General features: G+C 33.2%; 1 protein-coding gene across 1 annotated transcript; it reads left to right on the top strand.

Annotated features, from left to right (window-relative positions):
* The first annotated feature begins 9682 nt into the window (after positions 1-9682).
* On the top strand, positions 9683-17147 carry LOC102804287 (histamine N-methyltransferase-like). The gene is made up of 4 exons (XM_006817953.3): positions 9683-9817; positions 14712-14891; positions 15079-15396; positions 15586-17147. Exons 2-4 carry the CDS (start codon positions 14714-14716, stop codon positions 15936-15938), a joined length of 849 nt encoding a protein of 282 aa, XP_006818016.2. The 5' UTR covers positions 9683-9817; positions 14712-14713; the 3' UTR covers positions 15939-17147.
* The last annotated feature ends 1526 nt before the right edge of the window (positions 17148-18673 follow it).

Below are 18673 nucleotides of genomic sequence, written 5' to 3'. Positions count from 1 at the left end.
ATTTTTACCTATTCGATATATTATGTCACAACTATGAAAATATATCTCCATATTTCAAAATTATGTTTGGTTACATATGGTGAAAAGATAAACACTACATATCGCAACACCACGGTTATCTCCGATATTAACCTTCAATAATCTCTAATCATTCTAGTGAATGACTAGTAAAAACATAATAATTCCTGGCATTCCAATTTGTATGCAACATAATATGTAAATTGAATAATGTTGACAACTATTTTCACACAATGGGAGTTTTGGTCTTACATTCAACACTTTTGTTGAATTTATGATAGTTTTTGAGAAATCACATATTTTTGATATTTTTTATTATTGAGTTTCGAAGGTTGATTGCAGTCAATTCCATGTTTTTAGATACAATGTTTATTTCACATGCAGATTAAAAATAAGCAATAAGCTTTTATTTGACACCTTAGTTGAAATAAAAAACAACAACAACAACATGGAGTACGAACTCAGGCGCGAACATAACAGTGATAATCCCCCAAAATACTACTGCTGTGAATGTCAAGTCTCTGACGTCACAGACTGTATGCAGAATATATTACACTGGTCACGAGTTTTCATGACCAGTACGTCGTAGTAACAATTGCCTTTGGTGGAGTATTTTTTCCACCATAAAGTTAAATCGTAATGCATACAATTGGTGATCAATTTAATATTTAAGGTATGCTTTTATCATGGTCTTCTCGTTTATAACACTACGTTTCGGGGTAGCGTTTTGGAACCACTTTTTTAAAATATTTCAAAATGTAATTGTCCGTTATCTGCAAATGAAACCATAAAATACAGAAGTCAAATTTTCATTCACTTACTGTGAAGCAGATTTCTGTAATGTTTTTGTAAATACACGTCGCAATAATGCCCTTGCATTTGCTCATTAGCATGCACGTACTAATTTACTTTACTGTGAAGCAGATTTCTGTAATGTTTTTGTAAATACACGTCGCAATAATGCCCTTGCATTTGCTCATTTGCATGCACGTACTAATTTACTTTACAATTAATTTATTATAAATTTCCTATAATTTAGGAGGGGCTGTTGACTCATCATGGATTCCCTCAGATTTTGTGACTATTTTTATAATTTTTGTGGTTATCTATTCTTATACACATATGAAATATGGAGGTATGGTTTCAAACTATGGTCACGTGTTGTCGCTTTCTTTTTCCAATAGCTCTAATGTGCTACATTTTCTTTTCATCTGTATACAATACGGCTTTAACAGTTTTTAGATATCATAACATTAGGTGTATTATATTGTTTTATACACATGCCTAAGAAACCATGTGATAACCATGTGAAATTGCATTCCCTACAGACATTCACTCCTATGTATTTACCCAGGAGTGTGCAATATGGTAGTTTGACAGACAGTTATTTCTGACGCCTGATCATTCAACAGGTCACACCTATTTTTTAACTCAGAGATGTATATTTATATATATACTAAAAACACTAATGCACTGTACAGTGTTCACAGTGATATATCTTAACGTATGCTGCAGAACAAGAGGAACACTTTAATGGTAGGTAACTAGGTAATATTTGAATGCAGCTGAGTAATAGTTGGTAAAAAAATTAATATTTTATATTTACACACTTTCATGAGGGTCATATGGCACATATTGTGCAACTCGGCTGTACATCTGACTGAAATGGAATAACAAACTGTATAGTTAACTCTTGCATCAAAAATTAAATAATGTTTCACCTTAGTAATTCAAGTTTACAATGACAACGTAACAGATGTTGTGTTCCGTCAATAAGTTATTTGAAACCACAATGGTTAGGCAATCACTGTTATGATATATACAGGATAGAACTGCACATTCTTCCAATAAAAATATGTTACAAAATATGTTATGTGATAGTGTGGTCGGAGGTAAAACAGGCTGCGAATTACATTGTTTATGACCAAATACTGACCTTTTGTTTCAGATATGAAGATGGCTTGTTCCAAAATATATGTCACAATGTTAATGTTAACAGTCGTTGCAATATACTTGTGTTTCCAATTTACCCATGTCGTTCAGCACCAACACATTCAACGTGTTGGCATTACTACTCCTGTTGATACATTTGCTTCTACATCATATCGACATGACTCAGAATGCATTCTGCAAGATAGATTTGCAACGTTAAGGGATAAACTTTCCAAAGAATATATAATAAGTATTGCAGATAACAAACATTATGCTTGTCAGAGCCCTTGTTCACGAAACCTCCATGGAAAGAATGAAATCTATTTTTCACGATATATTACTCACGGGTAGGACACTTAGATAGGGTGTGCTTGGAGGATCAATCTCTGCTGGTGGCGGTTTGAATAAGGAGAACTATACTTATACTGAATATATTGCAAATTTCTTGAAGAGAATGTTAGGAAGCAATGTAAATTTCAAAATCGGAGCTGTCGGGGACGTAAATATCAAGATGTGTCTACTATGTGTCAACAGATTTATTGACGCCAGCAATGTTGACATTTTCTTCTGGGAATTTACAGTAAATGACCGGCTATCCCCAATGCCGAAATACCAAGAGGAACTGACACGATATTTGATGTCACTTCCCCAGAATCCTCAGTTGATCTATGTTAATTTTGTTTTAGGATCTATGATACAAAGTGGAGTATGCGATAGATATGAACAAGTAGGAAGTGTGCCATTAAGTGAATACTATAACATACCATCAATTAGTGCAATGGGCGCAATCTGTCATCTTATACAACGTGGCGAAGCTAGTGATCTGTGAAAACATGATGATTCAGGCTCACATCCTAATGAAAATGCACATGAAATGATGTCTCTCTTTATACGCTATCTTTTATGGGAATCATTGCAAGAAATGTATACCCAAATTATAACAACAAATCGTCGAAATGAACAAGGGTCTAGGAATATAACTAACATGGTACCACTGTGTAAATCACCGGGTATTATTCATTGCGAGTGTTGGACCACATTTCAGTCCGCCTATACCCCATTTATTAACACAAGTGAAGATCATGACCTAAAACCGTCTCAGACATTCAATTGTGAATATGGGAAAGGTTTTTTTTCCACAAACTAAACGAATCGATGTAAAAGGGTATTGGCGTTTCGAAAAGCTAAACTCATCAATTACATTTATAATTTATATTAACGAATACAAACAATCCAATTTTTCTATTGAAATAATCCCACCATTACGAGTAGGACAATATTTGAATGTGAATTTAGATAATGAGAACATATTGATCACCGCGAATGTAGGTATAAATAAACACGTGTCTGCTGGTAAACACACAATGACCATAACAAACCTAAACACAAGGCCGATTAGACTCATTGCTATAGTATCAAAGGTAACTGGCGTGTGAGTTGTCACATGACTCACGGTTGTTAATATAGATAATTGTTCCTGGGCCAAACTACGTCTAATATACCCATACTAGTGTCAACCATGCTCAAATAATCATCCCTCCAGTTCCTCGGTTTAGATGAGATTTATTTAAATCACAGTGAATTCTATAATATAACAGCAATACAGACATAGTGAAAGTAACTGTGAAACTATTTGTAAGCATGAGGCAACGATGTCGCTGCATGAATGACTGTAGAAATATCACACATTTCCAGTAACACAATGTAACATACAGGTCTCAAATAAACGTTCAGAAGATTGTAGACTTACATCGCTGGGTCTCTAAAGCAGTATTTCGGTTGAAATGTTCAGTCCTTCCTTTGGAATGTATTCTGTCATAACAGGATCATCCAATACACAGCTGCTGATTAAAAACGTAAACAAATTGTCCAATGTTATAACATTATTGAATGAAAAATTTATAAAGTATATAATTATGTTATAATGACCTTATCATACAAATTATATCATAATTTTATAACGTTATAATACTGTTATTTATAAATAGCATATACACATCTTCCCTAGACACGTCATATTGACGTTTGCTGAAAACGCTTGAATTGTAGTTTTAAATTTCACAACTTTAGTATCATTGTCAGAAACGTTATCATAATGGTATTTTATAACAAAAAATAAAGTTATTTTCATGTTATTTATTTGCGCATATTGTATACTTTATACGATTTTTAGTGATGCATAACACACGCTGAAATGTTATTAACAATAATAAACTGACACAGTAATATAACATACTTTATTTCAAAATATAATATCGCCATTTGCATATAAAATTGCATTGTAATATAATTGGGACTGAATACGAAAATACGAGTTGTATACTTGAGTAATTTAGAAAAAATCTAGATTTTCTGTCAATAGTACTCGGGCATAATATCATTTAATTTTATTTTCGATCAGCAGCTGTATAGCTTGCACCCGCAGTTATATCTTTCAGGTAACTATGAGAGACCAAACAATGAAAGTGATGTTATTTCTAATGAAAGTAACAATAGTATCAATTCAATAAGGGGCACAGCAAGGGAAGAGGTGAAAAATACATTTGAAATGCATAACATGAAGAATATTATTTGCAAGACAATGAGAATAAGTCTAAGAACAGGGAATAGAATGGAGCCAGTGCAAACCCCCCTCCTAAAATAATAAATTATGTCTGAAATGGCTTAAAATGACATTTAAAATCAAAATTATTTGAAATGCTTACAGTGCTTCGAATTTTGATCCAGAATTCATCTACCAAACATCAATCCTATTGATGTGTTACCGGTTTTCTCACAACTATCATGATTTTGTTGCTTTCATATCATTTCATAACATATTCAGATGATTCTCCGAGAATTTGAGCAAGTACCTTAATTTAGTACATTAGATTATATTCTTTTATATACAAACAATTAGAAAGTAGATGGCAAACTTATTCTTAAAGACATAAGAAGGCTGGTAATTTAGTTGCCTGTCTTCTTTTAAAGAAACCCCTTAGACTAATTTCAATCCTGTATGACCCATTCATACTCATTCATAAAAAAACAAGGTGGTCGATTTATTAGATAAAAAATTTTAATTATTGTTTTGAAGAGATCGAAGCCAATGAAGCGATTGCCGATGAGAGGCCACACCATTGCCTCGACTTGTGTGCGATCTCGATAAATTCCAATAATATTCATGTCAAGAGACGTCACTTACACAATTCTGGATTTTATTTATACTTGTTTAAAACCAGTGCAATGCAGAAATTCAATCAAAGAAATTCAACGCGAACACATGGAATCCATTTTTACTACTCACAATACAATACGAGCTTTTACTGTTATTATTTTCATCCGCGTATTTCGTTCCCAATATGATTTTTATTCGACAGACTTTGCCTACCAGTGACGGTCACGGCGATTAGTACGTAAGTTGAACTTTCGACCGATTTTTCTTAACAACACAGAGCAGCATTAAATAAATCGTGTATTTCAGCACATCAGATAAAATTTTAAATAGAATTTTGGCTCACTTCTTTTGTTCAGTCAATATTTCTCACGATGTTACAATGTTAGCAAAGCCATAAAAACGAGTAACCCTGACTCCTGCCTTTGCATGACATAAACACGGTACAGAATAACTAAATACATCATTTTCTGACCTTTTTTTTCCAAAAACAAAACAAACAAACACACCACAAGGAACTCCACAAAAACTGAGCTGTGGTTCATTTCTGTAACCGATTCCGATCAAAGTCATTACATCACTGAAAGCTATTTTACGTTGTCCGATTAACAGCAAAATATTTGTAAATTGTAAATATGCGAGGTATTTAAGGAATACATTTCTCATGGAAGTAGGCCCGTTGCCCCCGGCCTGTTGCCCAACCTTGTAATTTTGCCCCCGCTAATTTGCCCCCTGTCATTTGTGAATAAAAACAAGAGCGTTTTTTGTGATTTTTTTTATTTATTGAGCTTAACTTTATAAAAAAATTTCACAGGTAAATCTTGATTATTATCACATTATCACATCAAGAAATCTCCATATCGTTGGATGGATGGCGCGCACATTGGTTTGAACTCTTCGATGCCAACCCTCGATGTGATTATTGGTACGGGCAGGTCCACATCAATTCTTTCATACATGTCCCATAGTGATACAGGGAAAATGGTTGATGTCGATAACAGTTGTGGTGTCTACCACGTTCACGTCCAATAAACGTGTCTTCAAAATAGTGTCCAATAATATCAGCTTCGTCTGATAATTCTTGTTGCAAAGTCTCAAACGCGTCAATCACTTCCTCTTCTGGTACGAATGCCAATGCTGGGAGCATGCGCCCTTCTAATGCAAATCATTGATTTTTGGTATTGTTGATGTAGTTTCCTCGGCCTGTACTCGTACTGTGACAGATGGTAAAAACACCCCTTCCTCGTTGCATTAGGGAATATAGTGCCTGCAGCATTAATTGCTGCTGATTATAAGTCACTGATGATGGACGTATGATTCAGTTTCTGTCTTATGTCGAAAATGTCTTCTTCTTCTTCTTGGTACAATAATTCCGGGATAACTTTGAAAGTACCACCGGCAGTCGCGTTTTGTAGTACATTTAATCCAGTGTCCATGGTAAAGAGGAGGACACGGTTATTTACACACTTTCTGTCATATTGCAAGAAACGATTCTCTAGATGTGTCACCTAGAAATAATAACATAAAATTGGTCAGAGTGACATCACACTATTGCGAATTCCCAGCATATAAACATGATATATGTCACAATATTTTGGTTGCATATATCGACTTATACAGTACGCGGCAAGAGATATTTCAATATCTAAGTCGCCCATTAATTAATTGTAGCAGTGGGAGAATCAGATTTGACTCAAATAGTAGATTTGATAGCTACGACTTTAAAAAACACAATATTACCTTATATTCTTCCGGTATGATGAGATCGCTCCTGGTCGCTGGAATAGGGTGTGGATTTCCTGCTACCTGTCTCTGTTTGCGAATGGTACGACGAATTGAACGAACGGCTGGTAGTTGTACAGATGCACTTTCACCTAAAGTCATCAGAGATTGGCTGATAATCTGTTGATTAGTTTCTTCGGCATTAAGCGTCTTTCTGTTCATACTTCATACGAACGTGAAGCATGCCAGCCCTGGACTGGTTTGGTGCATGGGTGTGGTCATTTAACCGAAATATAACTTCGCTAATATTATAACAAGAACTTTGTCGTTACATTATCCTCGTCTCCTCTGCTCACATACATAGGATATTACACTAATGGCGAGAGTCTTCTGTTTTCTATAGATACACCCTATATGAACTAATTTATTTTGATTGCGAACAGATTGAACGTATTCCATATTTTATTCGTAGCAATGCAATGTAGTAAGATAATTACTACTATGTAATAATGAACTCAGGCTGATCAAAATGTGTTGTTTCTTAAATTTCACACATTTCCACCAATTAAATTTCACAAAAAGCAATCACATTGTCAGCACTTTTCTGTAACTTACAGCATAGCACTACGTTTGTTTGCATGGCATGTGTTATCTCTTTAAACTGTTCAGATATTAATTGGAAAACCAATGAAGGAAATATATACTCTCAAATTGAAACTGTATTCAAAGAAAACAATGGAAAGTGCTCATTAAAATAAAATTTAAAAAAATGTTCATTTCATTACTTGTGCATGTACGTTGTAGATTTTGTGTACGATCGAAAACACAACAATATACTTTGTAGTTCTTGTTTTATTATCTTGCCCGTATCAGCAAAGATGGAAGGGCAATCTATATTAAAGGGAAAATAATTGTTAATGTGTGCACAATAACTTTACTAATTCTATTCCAAACTTTACCAAACCTAATCACCTAATTTATCAGTATAAAATCATCCCTTAGTTCAAACGACAGATGTCATGTATGAAAATATCATGCAGAAATAGAGAAAGTAGTACGTAAAATGTGCTGAAAATTTCTGACTGATTCTACACATTCGAAGGTCACTGATCGCCGCATTGCTGTATGTGTGAATTATTTGTCCTGTATGAAAATTGTTATCATTGGTAATATATCTCCCAAATCCCATTGGAATACTAGACTGGGTTTCAAAAAACTCGTGGAGAGGATTGTTGCACAGTCTAATGCACATTAGTGAATAAAATACATAAACTAGCTTAACAGAAAACAAGATGTCAGATAATCGATATAAGCACTCCCATGAATAACCGGTGCACAATTTCTGATCAAGATCTGAAGCTGATAGAAAATTATGTATGTTTAGTCGCATCAACATTTTGAGAGAAACATTATACTAAAAAATATGTATTCCGTATTTGCCATAAATATACATAAATTTTGAAAATCAAAATTCGCAGGAACTTGTCTCAGCTATTAGGATGCAATTATGGAGCTTTTATAATACTAATTTAAAATGTCTTCAAAGACAAAGTGCTTAGGGATAATCCCCACTTTGTACTTACTTTAAATACAAAAGACACAAAATAAAATAAAAGTATTTATAGTAGTGATTTTCATGTTAATACATTTATTCTAATTGTCTCTGTGTTGGCTGTACACTTTTAACTTCTTAAAATATAACACTCTAAATTCATATTTATTAAACTGATCAGCATTCGTTTGATATTTGTAAAATTGTATGATTCACCTTTTGGCTACAACGACATGAAATCTATTTATTAGATACATGGTACATACTGTAAAACTATTTATTTTCACTGACATTTAATTTCACCATTTTGATGTTTAATAGTATTCACTGTGTTTTACATTCACGAATTTGTCAAGGAAACTATGAGTTATATTGTTGTTTTGTATGTTTACGGAGATTTGATTTATCAGATTTTACTCATCAGCGAAAAAAGCAAAATTAAAACTTAGTGAATTATTAATAGATTTACAGTACTTCAAAGCAGAACATGATAGTTGTCCTTAGAGGGCGATTTTCATTTTTCAAATAATACAGTAGTCACACAATGAATATAATGAGGCTGTCTGTTTATGTCTCAGTAAATCATTAATTGTTGACAGAGATACTTGGGCAAAAACCAGCTAAAACTTTCTGTTATCTTGCATTTTTTATGATTCTGTTCACGCATAAATGCTGTACTTCTTTCTGAGTCGAGGCATCTAAACTGCAAATTATGTCCCTCAAAATAATTAAACAAATTAGGCACCAAACATATTTACATTAATCATCGGCTTTTGGAAGACAGAGCAACTAAATTGTTGTCATGAAGAAGACAGATTACAGAAGATTAAAAAAAGAAAATATGGAGGGAGAATTAGATACTCAATGACCATGATATCAAACCAATTTGATTACCTGCCCAGATGACAAAATCCCAAGTCTTTAAGTTGGGTTGTTCATCGTCATCGTCATAGTCTTAGTTTACAAATAAGCATGGCGCAAGTTGTTTGATGAATTATATTCGATATTTCAATTGACGTCAACCTGGCATGTCGAATAAATATATTTTCCGTCTATATAATTGTCAAATCAAAACTAGACAATTCAGGCCATCATATTTTTCTTTGCCGTCATTATTATATATGTCAATAATTATTGCATGGAACACCCTTAAATTCAAGATGCTTTATTATTCAAAGTTAGTAGGGCTTTTCATATTTAAATTTGAAATAAATATGTACTACTATTGAGATAACCTTTGTTTCTGTCTGCATGAACTGTCAAAAACCATAAATAAATATTATAATTAAAAATTTGCATATTTGGCGTTATTTTTATAATAAGAGGATTATACAAAGATTTAAAATGGTACGAAAATTCGATACATCGTATACCTAACAGGAGGATCACCTTACTGGATATTCAGTAACATTCTACAGGCTCAAGTAACAAAATTTAAGGTAAAGATTTTTAAATATTATATCAGAACAGAATATAAGCACACGTATATACAACGTACATGTATTACAACAGCTATAATGGCGTACATCTGTACTTTACAGTACACATGATAGACAGACTTATTCATTCAGTATACAGACGTGACAACAACTGTTAGTATGGCTGGTAAAATATGTACATTTAATATTAAAAATCGTATAATATTTTTGCGGGAATTTAACAATCACACAATGTATGATTTTTCATTGTCACTACAAATAGACGTCGGGTCTTTTGTTCCATATGTTGGTCTTCGAAAAACTGCATTTATTAATTCTGTCATTCATTACGCTCTGACTACCGACATTCATCCTTATTGCTTCTGTAAATTATTTACTTTCAGTCAGACGAATAAATTTCGACTTTCATAATATATATAATAATTATGTAATTCATTATTTCCATATGTTCCATTGAGATGTTGCACAATTAGAATACCGACATTATCGCATCATCGCATATAAGTTAGTTACTCTCACTTCAACTTAGCAATGTTGCCTTTCATGTCTACAAAATCTAATAATAACATCTACTATTCTGCAAGATAAACTTGGCTATGTATTCACACAGGAGATGAACAATATTATGTCCTACAATATTATGTAGTGGTCAGCAGCCAAACAGCTGATGACAATCATCTGTTTAGGCCATACCTGTGGCTGGCTGGACTCAGTGCCCTATTTAGTATGTGCATGAATAATGGGACGAAATCGAGTGATTTGTTGATGTTCTTGGGTTGACAATTTCAAATGGGCCTAGTTGTCTCGGAAAAGGCCCACAGAATTACAGGTATTATAACGAAAATGGCGATTAACAAAACACGTGTTAACACGTGGCCATCACTACATGAAGAGCGCCATGTGTAGTTAACCCTTTCAATACCTGGTCTTATTTTCAGTGATATTATATTAAAAGCATGTCTGAAAGCTAATATGAAACTTTAACATGTTGACATGTTCAATGTAAATTATAAGTGATATGAGAGAAATATTATTTGTGTATGTGCAAATGCGACTCCAGTGGTGAATGTTACTGCTGGAGAGTTGGTCACACATATTAGATATTAGACTCAGTGCCCTATTTAGTATGTGCATGAATAATGAGACGAAATCGAGTGATTTGTTGATGTTCTTGGGTTGACAATTTCAAATGGGCCTAGTTTTCCCGGAAAAGGCCCACAGAATTACAAGAATTATAACAAAAATGGCGATTAACAAAACACGTGTAAACACGTGGCCATCACTACATGAAGAGCGCCATGTTTAGTTAACCCTTTCAATACCTGGTCTTATTTTCAGTAATATTATATTAAAAGCATGTCTGACCTCGATATGCTAATTGTAATGGCCGATATATAAAAAGCTAATATGAAACTATAACATGTTGACATGTTTAATGTAAATTGTGAGTGATATGAGAGAAATATTAATTGTGTATGTGCTAATGCGACTCCAGTGGTTAATGTTACTGCTGGAGAGTTGGTCACACACATTAGATGTTACATATGCATACATTCTGTGTTTTGGCTCACATTAGAACAACCTTAACTGTATTTTATCTCATCATTATTGTCTTCCCAAGTTTAATGAGTTTACTTTTGTGTCACGTGCAGCCTACTCTGAACATTCTATGAGAGAACAAACAAACAAACTTTTTGAGTTTATTGCACACAAATGTATGATGATTAAAACACAGTCTCTTTAGTGAAGCTAATACAATACGTGCAGCTAAGTGGTTTTTAACATTATCATGATGACATTGGAAACAATATAGTTCATCTGAATACGAAGAATCTATTAATATTCCTCAAAACTACCAGATTATTCTATTATATTATAAAAACAACAGTTTAGTCTATTTAGAATACAAACAGAAGATATTAGGAGTGATGATCCTTCAGATTTTAGAAATAATCACTGCATTGTTGATAACAATTAGGCTTTGATGACACTATTGAAATTACAATGCATGTGCCCAAAAAGCCAAAAGCCTAATCGTTCAACCTGCGAATTTGTTTGTGGTGATGCGTCGATACAAAGTCAAAAATTATCATCAGTGCATGACGTTTAGTATAATATTTGCATCTGAATATTTTAAGCAACGTGATTTTATAAATAGTGTAATTTTATCATGTTAGGAAGACAGAATTTATTTGAAAGATAAGTATTCAGTTAGGTTATGTTTCAGTGGGTGAAATTGCTAATTTTCAATGTTTGTTATATTAGTGATTTTATTTTCCAAAAGATGTACGAATTGAAGGTTGCATGCCTTGGTATTATGTTACAATGTATTTGTATGTAGGTAATGAATTTTCTACACATTACTTGTTTAAATTTGTCTACACTGTAGATCAAGAACCGGTTGATTTATCTTTGCTAATTTTGCAGGTATTAATGAATTGTGATACAAAATTCAATTCTAATGGCACCATCAAATGTGTTTTGATTTTTAGATTAAAAAATATTTTAAAAAATGCGCTTTTTAAATTGATCTTTCATTGGAGAATACTACTAGCTAAATTAATTATAGGATGAACCTCTTTTTCTTTTTTTACCTTACCCGTGACATCAAAGATTGAAGGGAAATGTATTAAGGGACACATTTCTGTCCGGCGTTGTCGTCGTCGTCGTCATCGTCGTCATTGTTGATGTCGTTGTTAATAAATGTCGCTGTCAAGTTGATAACATATTTTGACTGTTTTTACTTGACTGATCACTGGTGATACACATTCAAAGGTCACTTATCTCAGTGGAAATATGCATTGTTGTCTGTGTTCAAAGAAGCAAATCATTTATCTTGTAATAATACCTGGGTAATATGTCTCCCAAATCCCATGGGAATACTAGACTGGGTTTCAAAACCAACTCATGAAGAGAGTTTTTGCACAATCTAAACCTAAAACCTTTACTGAAAACAAGATATCAGTAAATCAATATAAGCACTCCTATGAATTGGATGCCAAACTTTGATCAAGATCTGAAGCTAATAGAAAATCTGTATAGTCGAAAGTTATCAAATCAAAAACATTACATACAAAATACATAAAAATCAAAACATTGCATCATCATTTTGAAAAGAAAATTGTACTCAAAAATAGGTATTCTGTATTTGACTAACAGTTCATTCGACAAATGAAAATTCGCAGCAATTTGTTCAATCAGAACAGAATGATAGAGCTTTCATAATAGTAATTTAAAAACAAAGATTGCAGTGTTTGAAGATGTAGGTTCTCAGGAGGCAAAGTACTGATGACTTCTCTCTCCACTGGACACCAACTAACTATTTAAGTTGATTTGCATTACAAAGCAGAGCTTTCAACATGTTAGCTATTCTTAGAGGGTGTTTTTTGTACAGTAGTCACACAATGAATATAATAAAGCAGTTCATATTTGTCCCAGTGGATCATTAATTTTTGACAGACACCTGTACAAAATACTTGGGCAAAAGCCAGCTAAGATTTTCGGGTATCTTGCATGGTTTATGAATCTATTCACGTCTAAATGCAGCACGTTTTTCTGAGATGAGGCAGTTGTTTTTATACTAAAAAGTCTGAATTACTTTGAATAAAGCTGGAAATTATGTCCCTCAAAATAATTAAACAACTTAGGCACCAATGTTTTTGTAAGATAATTAAATCTATCACGAACATTCGGTAAACTGCTTTCCCACTGTTGTTTCAACCCAAAATATTGTTAGTATTCAAAACTAATTATGATAATGCATATTCATATTGAAACAAACTATGATAAAAGGAATAATAATATATAACAAAGGGCAAGGTCACCAGAGTTCAACCATGTTTTATAAATATTTTTGTAATTCTGGTTTACAAAGATATATTCTCTGTTTCAAAATCTGCCTTCCTAATTTCTTCCACAGGATATATTAGGCTTTTCGGCGGACCTCTGTCAGATTTATTCGTTTTTGTAATAATTTATTTTCTATTTCCTATTAGACATCAAAATTGTCGATAATCAAGTAAGTCTCTTGTCTTTATAGATATATTTGATGTCCACAAGACTGCATTCCATACATGGCAAATATATTGGGCTACATGCATTTTTTCAGAAATTCTCATATCTTCTGAAATAAAGATTTTTTAAACCATGATAACCTTTGATCCAAATTCCAAATTTTATTCATATTCAGTGTTTTGTGACGTACTGTATCGCATAACAACGCAATCAATTACCTAGTCATGGCAATCAAATTTATGTGAACGCAAGGGTCCTGTTCTCATGTACATAAGGTGGAAGTAATCGGATTGTTACATTATTTTATTAGTATGCGGTCTAGTTAATACATGCAAACAAACTGTGACCATTACCAATAATTGCTATTATATTGAGTAAAATAGGCATTTTTCAAAATGATGTATGTATAACTGTAAGTTCTTACACAATACAGTTCATACTTAAATTAAACATTATTTGTTTGTTGGAGGGTAAAACCGCAGACATATTCATTGCAAGGCAAGTTCAATAGCCAATGATCGCTCAATTATATAGATAGATTAAGAGCTGATAATAAATATATACAGACATATCGATGATTATAATATTTGGGTTTGCATATTTTGAATATTAGTATGTATTATGGTGTTCGTTAAACTCACAATGATTGATGTGCAGCAATTATATATTTCAAGCTTTTAACTACTATTTTAAATGTGATGGAGACTGCAGTGAATCTAGTCTAGCGTAACTCGTGTATATGTGGATAACAGTGTGAATGTCTGCCGCCAAACAACTCACAGTAATAGTATCATTGACCTCACATTTAACATGAATTAAGACATTAGTGAAGTTATAGTCCAGTTATAGTTTCACTCCTTTTTCCTCTTAATTAAACTAGAAATGAAAGAAGTTATAAAAACACTCAAACACTACCCAATGTATTACCACTCTAACTATGACACGATGATGGAAACCGTGGATGTCGATCAACGAAAAAATGACGTCATGACAATCGTTAAGAAACTAAAATTAGATGGAACAAAGGCATTACATGTTTTGACTGTTGGGTGTGGAAATGGTAAGCTATACTTTGCATTCTCAATTATTGTTTGTACATTACTAACATTATACAATAACAAAATATTAGTTGAACAGTATTAATCTAAACACATGTCAGAATATAATATGAGCCACGATAAAATAAGATCCGATTTGTGTGTTGTTGTTATTGCCATATTATGATGTAATTATACGTGATATTGCAGGACAAAATGAAGCGCCATTCATAGACAACTTGTTGACCAATTACCCAAATATTACGTACACGGCTGTTGAACCTGTCGCAGACGAACTGACCAAGTTCAAACAATTGGTGAAAAATAAAGGAGACCAGTGGCACAATGTTACATTTGACTTCCGCGCTATTACGATTGAAGAGTATATGGAAATGAATGAGAGAAAAGAATTTGGCATGATTATTGCTGCACATTCAGCATATCATTTCAAAGATGTTGAATGTACTATATTGGACCTATATAACTGTTTGATTAAAGGAGGGATATTATTCACCAGGATGGATGATGGTATGTATTTATTATGAAATACCATTTTATCTACCACAGTCAATGCCAAATATCAATCAAATAATGGGAAACTTGAAAGTTTAATGACCATCATCATATCGCTTCCGAAGCACAATAATTCCAGGTTTGGATGTTCATTTTTTTTTACAAACAAAGGCATTTCAAACGACTTAGTGTGATTCTTTGTAGGTGGATGGGAGAAGTTGTCTGTAAAAGTGGGAACATACTACACAGATCCGTGTCACAACTTCATTGGAACTCATGCCATAGAAGATATCATCAACCATAGAATACCAAATGTCAGATATGGAAGTATCAGGAGGGAATTATGGTTAGATGTCACTGAATGTCTTGATGAAGAATCCCAAGTCGGATCTTACATAATAGATTTTTTAACACAAATCCACAATTTTCGCGGAATAGCAAAACCTGAAATCAAGAAACAAATATTAGATTATATGAGGGATGAATGTTGTAAGAAAGAAGAAAACAAGATTTTGTTTAGTATAGATGAAAACGACTTATTCATCTTTCGTGATTAAAGTATTTAGTAACAAATATTCGTGTAGTTTTAGCATGATCATAAAATAATATTTATTTCACTGTCAAATAAACGGAAATGAATATTATTATGTAATTTGCTCATCATTATTTGATATTATTAATACCAGTGTGTCAAATCCAATTGATTCTGGGAAGATTATACATGTTAGAGCTGTTTTAAGATCTATGGAAATATATATTAATCGATTGTACTTTAATGTGCATAGACCGATATGTTTCTTAGAGAATTGTGACATGTATCATGAATAAGCGTAATATTTTATTTTTTCAATCATTTCAATTCGCAATTTTAGCTCATTGTTAACTGTATGTATATACAGTTTGCGTGTATAGTTACATGATATACTATTTTTTATTCATTTATTTTTCAGTAGAATTACAAGTACTCTAGGTAAAAATTATACATTCGTTTGATATTAGTAATACCAGTGTGGCAAATTCAATTTATCCTGGGAAGATTATAGATGTTAGAATTACAAGTACTCTAGGTAAAAATTATACTCTTAATATTTGTCAAGGATTTCATCAATCAATGTATTGTACGCACTCAATGTGTTATTTGTAGGTCATGCTTAGATTATTGATGATTTAAAAATAAAGTATAAAGAATTGTTTGATGATAAATGAAAGCTGTATCGCTGGGGCCAATCAATTTGGTGATATCACCAACATTATTATTCAGGATGTACTTCAGATGTAAGAGGCTGCAACTCTTATAAAATAGCCTCATTGTTAAACTAATTAAACAAAAATAAAAATGGCTATTCAGATTATGGCAGACAAACACATAATATCAGGTTTTTTATTGGTTCGTGTACAAATAAATATACAAATAACAGATTTCGAAAAAGATGGAAAGCAATAAAGCACATTTTGATTTTGTTAATACTAGCTAAGTGAATTTGTCGTAATGATTCTCTAATACTGCAAACAAGTAGATCTCTTCTTTCGAATCAATGTGTCTTTATACTAAATTTACACTGATAAATTGTATGTTTTCAAGCAATAGTGATCCTTTTTGTAATATGGATCAACGGTGCGATGGATTTGAATGTATTGGCGCAGCAAGAGTCCATACAATGTGAACAGTACGTTAAGAATAGCATGCAAAATGTCAACATGTGTTACAATTGATGAGATTATTAAAATTAAAATATTATTCATTAAAAATATGCCTATCCAAAGTGTATGTGTCTCCAACATTTATTTCTGTAAAATTATCAAATTTATTGCATTGTTGGAATGTTTGTCATTTCATCTAAATTCTTACAGATGTATTAGACGTTCGTGGGGATTTCTTTTCCTTTTTTGTATTTTCTTTTATTGAACGGTGACTTATACGACAATACGACCTTGTTTTTTTTATTAAATCACGTTTTTATTTAAAAAAAAAAGGGTTTTAAAAAATAAAAAAATAATTTACAAGTAACGGAAATCCCGGGAATGTGCACTTCGGCTGAGTCCTTTTGGGCCAAAACGATAACATTTGTAATTAGCTTAATCCCACTAATAAACATCGTGTGTACGCGTCCTGTCAAATGACCGGATGCACTCACTCGTTGCTGATGGTTCATCGCATCGCTTTTCTCAACTATATGTTACTGTTTATTTATTTTGTATTGACCAAGAAAAAAATCGGAAAAAAGCGTACCAATGACAAGCGAAACCTGCAATTTTCTGAATCGCAGAAAGCGTATTTCGTGAAACAAAGTCCCTCTATGAAACAAATTCGAACGAGTCGACAACAGACACGTCGAGTGAAAACTCAAGTGACATCTGCTCCGGAACACCGGAGACTGAAGGCACAACCGTAACACCTCGAATGCTGACGATGATGACACCACTATACTGTCACTGGAGGCTGAACGACACGACATCAACACACAGGATGAGCATGGCGAAACGAAAAATATCGCCAGCGAAGTCTGCAGTATCTGGTAACGCTTGCGGTGAAGCGAATAACACGAGGCTCGTCAACCTGGATAAATTGATTACAAATCTGGCTGACCACTGTAAATGTTCTCGGTGTAAAAAGGGAAAAATATATATCCATGAAGAATCTTGTTATGGTTGGAGATCTCATTAGTCTCCGGTACACATGCGGCATATCGAACATAATACATGCACGCGGATTGGCTAAGAATACGAGGTAGTCGAAAATAGACTAATCAGGTCCATTGTGTCATGTGGGATAGCAGACTGACTTTCAAATGAATTTGAGTGACGCGTCAATAGTTCGTAGACAAAGCAGTTACAAGTACGTTCATAGCTCTTGGAAATGAAAACTGTGTTGTACTGGTAATAATTGTATAACAATCGTACTGCAAGTTTACAAAAATAAACTAAACGAAACTCCGATTGTAACGAGTTATAGTGCAAAAACGACGACCTGTAATTTACGACAGTGCTGCCGACAAGATTGACTGACTTGCTTCCAAGCGGTTTCTGTCACAGCAAATAGTAGGCCCTTCTTTTTTACTTAAATTACGATTTTTAATTAATATTCAACAACAATACTTTCATCGCCTGTATTTTGTGAAATTAAAAAAGCGTAGCCTGACCGAGTACTCGCATCTCATTATGCAGTTCTGCTGTGATGACATTTTCGGTTGATTCAGGTGCCGTGGCTTACGATAAAGTTGCGAGAAAGGGAGCGTACACAAGACAGTGTTCAAGTTTACCTGTCACATATCACGTTTTGCACATAAACAAT

This window comes from Saccoglossus kowalevskii, chromosome 5, assembly GCF_978046115.1.
Source record: "Saccoglossus kowalevskii chromosome 5, keSacKowa6.1, whole genome shotgun sequence".
In the NCBI taxonomy this organism is placed as follows: domain Eukaryota; kingdom Metazoa; phylum Hemichordata; class Enteropneusta; family Harrimaniidae; genus Saccoglossus; species Saccoglossus kowalevskii.
The sequence above is the reverse complement of the archived record's forward strand: the minus strand, read 5'-3'. Positions and strand labels throughout refer to the sequence as shown.

Coding starts and splice junctions, on each gene's coding strand:
- LOC102804287 (XM_006817953.3), top strand. CDS start 14,714: ATGAAAGAAGTTATAAAAACACTCAAACACTACCCAATGTATTACCAC. Junction 14,892..15,078: donor GACTGTTGGGTGTGGAAATG/GTAAGCTATACT, acceptor GTGATATTGCAG/GACAAAATGAAGCGCCATTC. Junction 15,397..15,585: donor ATTCACCAGGATGGATGATG/GTATGTATTTAT, acceptor GATTCTTTGTAG/GTGGATGGGAGAAGTTGTCT.